Source organism: Melitaea cinxia, chromosome 11 (genome assembly GCF_905220565.1).
Source record: "Melitaea cinxia chromosome 11, ilMelCinx1.1, whole genome shotgun sequence".
In the NCBI taxonomy this organism is placed as follows: Eukaryota; Metazoa; Arthropoda; class Insecta; order Lepidoptera; family Nymphalidae; genus Melitaea; species Melitaea cinxia.
The window spans coordinates 10487150-10493723 of NC_059404.1; the positions used below are offsets into that span (position 1 = coordinate 10487150).

The 6574-nt window shown below is 37.1% G+C and overlaps 1 protein-coding gene across 1 annotated transcript; it reads right to left on the reverse strand.

Annotated features, from left to right (window-relative positions):
- Positions 1-5388: 5388 nt before the first annotated feature.
- LOC123657594 lies at positions 5389-5874 on the reverse strand. The gene has a single exon (XM_045593117.1). It carries the CDS (start codon positions 5872-5874, stop codon positions 5389-5391), a length of 486 nt encoding a protein of 161 aa, XP_045449073.1.
- Positions 5875-6574: the final 700 nt, after the last annotated feature.

Below are 6574 nucleotides of genomic sequence, written 5' to 3' on the forward strand. Positions count from 1 at the left end.
ACGCTTCAAAAGTGTGATTTAAAATATTAAGGATAATAAAATTCTTAAGAGGAATTTTTATCTCGGTCGTAAAACAGTAGGAATACCAGCTAAAGATATTTTCTAGATGAAAAAGTTTGTGGTTTCAATTTTCCGTTGGCCATTCTCTATGCAGTCCTTAATTCCCCGGCGTTCCATTATTACTTCAAGATGCTCGTTACCCCCATTTAGTTAAAAAGAAAAACCCGAAGAAAGCAGTTGTTTCAAGTGAAATGAAATTCATAAATCACTGATACGGAGATTGTAGACGGCGCCGTTCGGTTTATTTCATGCTCTCTGCATGTATAATGTAAGCCGCGGTAAGTGCAGCGAGATTTATTTTACTGCTGGAACATGGTTAAAAAGAATATTACCTAAAATTACTGTCAATATTGCAATCGGTGTTGTATTAGAAATTTACATGAATATGTTTAAATATGTATATTTTTAAATATTAACTATTGTGTTTGCTCGCAAACGAAAAAAAAGCGACTTCAATCACATCGACAAGTAATACAACGTAAGTAGACGAAAAATAGTTAAGTAAATCCGCGTTATCTAATGGGACTACAAAACAAGCATTAGCTTCTGATTAAAATAAGAATTATCAAAATCGGTATACCCAGTGAAAAGTTATGCGGTATAATATAACGTAGGTCGACGAAAAAATAGTCAAGTAAATATTAATTATTAGATATAACTCAAAAAGTAATTCTTTAGATCTGAGTTAAATTTAAATAGAACCACATGACATGCACCACCTTTCTATTAATAAAAGAATAATCGAAATCGGTTAACCCCGTAAAAAGTTCTGAGGTAACATACATAAAAAAAAATTACAGTCGAATTGAGAACCTCGTCCTTTTTTGGAAGTCGGTTAAAAAGAAGCAAATAACTAGATAATATAATGTTGTTTATACTGTACCAACCAAAATTGTTTTTCTAAGTTTGGTTTTAATTTAATCTTGTATTTGAGTATTATTTCATTGGATTGGATTACTATTACGTCTTTGCAGAGCAGGCTTTGATAGTATTTTTGCATTACAAAGAACATGAGGTACCAATAATAGCTATGTTATTACGCAATATTGTTTCATCTATTATAGCAACACACGCATAATACAATACTTCTCAAATAATATATATTTTTAAATTTGGTTAAGTATAAATTTAAATAAAAAAATCATCTTACTATATTTTCAAGGAAAAAAAATCTTGTTGCTCTATTTTTTAATATTAGATTACTTCCAAAACATAATTCACACTACAATGTAACCTTAATATACTAACTTAAGCAAATCCCTATTTAAAAAAACCTTTCGTTAGCGTATAGTCACTTAAATCTGAGTATTTTCTATTTACAATTATTTTCGCTACGTTACGTTCACACTGTTGTGTGAAATGCTTAAAAAAAGTATCCTGTAAAATTAATTCAGTACTATCACGCAATATAAATATAGTTTCTCTTTTTGCTAAATATTATGTGACGGTTCGAAAAAAAGCCGTAATAATTATTGAAGTAAAACTTTTTTACACACACTTGACTTGGGGAATAAGCTGGTGAATGCATGACGAGAGAAAAGTGTGACCGGGCGAGGTAAATGGAGCAAGAAAGAGAGAGAGAGAGATGCGAGGATATATTGGAACGAAGTTCCTTACGGCAGGCTTGACATTTGGCTGGGCGAGCAAACTGAAAAAAACGTGATACAAAACCGTAAGAAAAATATATAATGGAAGTGATGTAATATCAGTCACACGACTCTATGATATGAATGAATATTACTAGTAAACTTTTTTTAAATTATTTATGTAATTTTATACTGTCGACAAAAATAAATGAAGCCATATGTTTTTTTTTTATTTCACTTAATAGTTTGAATTATTATTATTATTATTTTGTTTGATTTATTTTATTTTACGGTATTTGCTATTTTCTAAAATACTAAATTTCCTAAATACTTTTTGTACTTAATTAAAAACCAATCAACAAAATAAAAAATAAAAAAATCAAGAACTAGAAAATTTATGTTGTGTTGCTTCTATACTATCCGAAGGAACTTCGTTCCTACCTGGTGTCCCATGACACCATATTATAGATATTTTTTTTTAAATTATATCTGTATTATCAAAATGTAGGTTTTTCGCTGTATAAAAGTATTTACGAAAAATTTAAATTAAGTAACAGATAGCTCTTTAAAAACAATCTTTAATTATTTTTAAGAAATTTATCAATCAATAATAACATTGCCTTTTATTTGTAGCGAGTTAAATTAATTAGTTCTGTAGTATCAAATGAATCGCTGATCAAATAACGAGCAATAAAGCAATTAAAACACTTCAAAGTAACAGAAGTTGAGACAGGGACCTAATTAGAAAACGTCTGCCAAAACCGTCTTCTTGGTGAAAAATATTACTGCAATCATCAATACACACAATTTTGTATCGTGTTACTTTACTAATAACTACTGTTACATTAATTATTAAATAAGTCTAGTAAGTTTTATTGCTAATTTGAACGCTTCGATCTTTGGATCTGTTTTAAAGATAGTTCTTGTAGGGAAATCCAATAATTCTATATACTTACAAGGTACTTAGTAAGTATTATTTAGAGACTATTAGTTGCGTGGATGCCTAGGAACGGAATGAAGTGCCTGAATTGTATATTTTGTTGGTAACGTGGGTAAGCTTGTCTTGAATTTTATATGTTATTCGTAACTATCGGTCGTAAAATATATTAGTAAAAGTCCACCTAAAATGTATTTGTTGTTTGTACTTGTTGTATGTTGTTTTTGTTATTTGTAATTGTTGTTCGAATTTTAATTCAGGACTCATCATCTTCCTGCCCTTATCCCACTTATGTAGGGTCGGCACAACATGTTTTCCTCTTCCATTCCTCTCTATTATTCGTCACTTCAGTGCTTACTCCTTTCTTTCTCATATCCTCACTCACACAATCCATCCATCGCTTTTTCGGTCTGCCGATCGCTCTTCGTCCTTCGACATTCATCCCTAACATTTTTTTACCAACATAGCGTTCATCCCTCCTCATTACATGCCCATACCACGCTAACCTATTGCTCCTCATTTTCTCTGTCACGGGTGCTACTTTCAAACTTTCCCTTATATACTCATTTCTAATCCGATCTTTCCTCGTTACTCCACACATCCATCTTAGCATTCTCATCTCGGCTGCGTGCACTCTTCTTTCATCCGTCACTTTTGTTGCCCAACATTCCGATCCATACATTACGACAGGTATTATGATCGTTTTATAGATTTCCCCCTTAAGTTTAAGGGGCATTCGTGGATCACAAGCTGTTCCAGAGACCTGTCGCCATTTCATCCATCCCGCATTTATTCTATTTTTCACGTCACGGTCTATGTTGCCGTCATTTTGTATTAATGACCCAAGGTAGCGGAAGTCGGAGCAGACTGGTAGGGGTACACCACCCAAGGCAATATGGGAAAAACCGGACGAACCGCTGAAATCGCAGAATAAGTGCTCGGTTTTAGACCTACTTATTCTCAGTCCCGCGCCCTCCAGTCTTTCCTGCCATTTTCCCAGTCTGCTCTGTACCTCAAGAACATTATCTCCGACAAGAACAACGTCGTCAGCAAACAGCATACACCAGGGTGCTTCCTCCTGTATGCCTGATGTTAAAACATCCATTACTAGAAGGAATAAATACGGGCTTAAAGCCGACCCCTGGTGCAAACCTACAGCCACACTGAACTTGCCAGTTACCCCGGCTTCGGACCGGACGTGGGTGCTAGCTCTATCATACATCGCCTGAACAAGTCGTACATACTTCTCTGGCACTCCTTTCTTTTTCATAGCCCACCACAGAACCTTACGGGGGACCCTATCGTATGCCTTTTCCAGATCTACGAACACGATATGTAGGTCTTTTTGTGCGAGTCGATATTTTTCGCAGAGTTGGCGGAGCGCAAATATGGCGTCCGTAGTTTCCCGGCCCGGCATAAATCCAAATTGGTTCTGTGTGACCTCACATTCTTCTCTCATTCGTCGCGCTATCACTTTCTCCCATATCTTCATGCTATGTGACATGAGCTTTATTCCCCGATAGCTGCTGCAGTCTTGTATGTCACCCTTATTTTTAAAAATGGGCACCAGTGAACTGTAGCACCATTCCTCGGCTATGACCTCTTCTTGCAGCAACTTATTGAAAAATAAAGTCAGCTACTTCCATCCATCCGCCTTCAAAAACTTCCATACTTCCGCTGGTATACCATCTGGCCCAACTGCTTTTCCATTCTTCATACTCTGCACTGCCATCTTCACTTCCTCTATACTTACCTCTTTCACCATTCCTTCATTACTTCGTACATTTTCTAACACTCCGCTCCATTCATTTTCTTCATTCATCAAGTTATTAAAATATCTCTTCCAGCGTTCTTTTATTTCCTCATCGTCCGTCAAAATCTTCCCCGCTTCATCTTTTATACATTTCATATGGTTTACATCTCTTGCATTCATCTCTCTCTCTCTTGATATTCTAAAAAGATTTTTTTGACCTTGTGGGCTCTCTAAAAAATGACACAACTTATCTTGAGCCTTGGCCCTTGCAATTGCGACTGCTTTTTTAGCCTTCTTTTTAATATTTTGATATTCTGATCTTTTTATTTCCTTTTCTCTGTCATTTCCATCTTCCACTCTTTTCCATTCTTTGAAAGCATTCTTCTTTTCTTTCAAAATCGTCTGTACTTCCTCATTCCACCACCATGTATCCTTCTCTATCTTCCTTTTCCCTTTCGTTTCCCCTAAGACATCCCTAGCTACACTTCGCACGCACGTTGCCATCTCACTCCAGCACTCGTTTACTCCCATCCCCACCATATCTCCCATCTCTTTCATTTTACCAACTACTCTTTCCCGGAATTCTGCAGCCATCTCCCTATCATCCAATCTGTACCATTTCGTTCTAACTGGGGGCTTCGGGCTCTTATTTAATCTCTGAACTTTCAGAGTTAAGTCCAGGAGCAGTAGCCTATGCTGGGAGACGAGACTCTCACTCGGTATTACCTTGCAGTCCTTGGCCGATTTTAGCCTGTTTCTTCTTAGAAGAATGTAGTCAATTTGGGTGGAGTGTAGACCACTACGGTATGTGATAAGGTGTTGTTCCCGTTTTTGGTAAAATGTGTTAGCTATTGCTAAGTCAAAGGCCAAGGCTGCTTCAAGTAGAGCTTCACCGTCTCGGTTCCTGACTCCGTAACCTCGGCCCCCATGCACTCTCTCATACCCGTCATTCATCCTTCCCACATGTCCATTAAAGTCCCTCCCAATGTATATTTCCTCACATTCTGGTACTTTCATTATTACCGCATCAAAATCCTCCCAAAATCTTTCTTTCATACTGTCATCGATCCCGTTTGCGGCGCATACACACTAACGACATTTAAAACCGAGTCTTCCATCAATAGTTTTACTACAATAACTCTATCATTCACTCTTTTCGCATCCATCACCTTGTTCTTGAGCTCTCTATCTAACACTATACCTACGCTATTTCTTTTCCCATCGCAGCCGCAATAATAAAACTTATAACCCGCCCCTATTTCTCTTGCTCTCTGTCCCTTCCACTTCGTCTCCTGCAAGCACGCTATATTTATCCGTCTCCTTTCCAAAACATCTGCTAGCTCTCGTCCTCTCCCAGTCATCGTACCCACATTCCAACTCGCAATCCTCAAGCTCACCTCCTGGACTCGCCTCTTACGCTGCCCCCGTCCCTGGCGCAGCAACCCTTGTCCATTTCCCACAGACGCCGGGTGCTGCATCTGCGCGTCGCCTCTGGGGTACGCCCTAACATTATCGCATACTCTAATTCCCAAACTCATGTTGTAATATAATGATTTGGCATGTATATTTTACGACCGGCCGCCTGCCTGACATCAACCCTCCTTGGGAAATTCAAGTTAAGAAGAAGGATAGGTGAGAAGGATTTATGTGAGAGAAGGATCTGGGGTTACGGATACCAGTGCCACGGATCACGGGGAGGGGTGTGTGACACTAGCAGCTAGAGTAGTCCGGGGTCGCGTACCCCGTACGTAATTTTAATTCAGGACTACTGATTAAAAATGAGTAAATACGTGTTTCAGCTTTTCTGTAAAAAAATTACAATTGAAATGGGTAATATAAGCTAGAAGAAAAGTGATCCATAAGTATACAAATAGGTCCTAAATTGTTGTGATATAATATACTCTAGTTAGCCCATGTTTGTCCTGTTTGTAGATATTATCAATTTTTACGCGAGACAAGCTGCGGGCAACTGCTAGTAACCTATATACGTATTATTATAAACAGTAGTTGGCGTAATTAATATAAAAGCATATAATTGAACATCGAACAAGAAAATAAATGAATAACTGAACTTAATTATTGTAAAGGAAGTATAATGACATTTCCCAAAATCTAAGAACGAGAAACATTCTTGAAAACCGAATAAATAGCAGGTATTTCGGTATATCAGAGTAAATTGGATTTGTAAGGATCGTTATTATCTGTTTGTTTGCAAGTGAAATTCAGCTATTCCCTTTC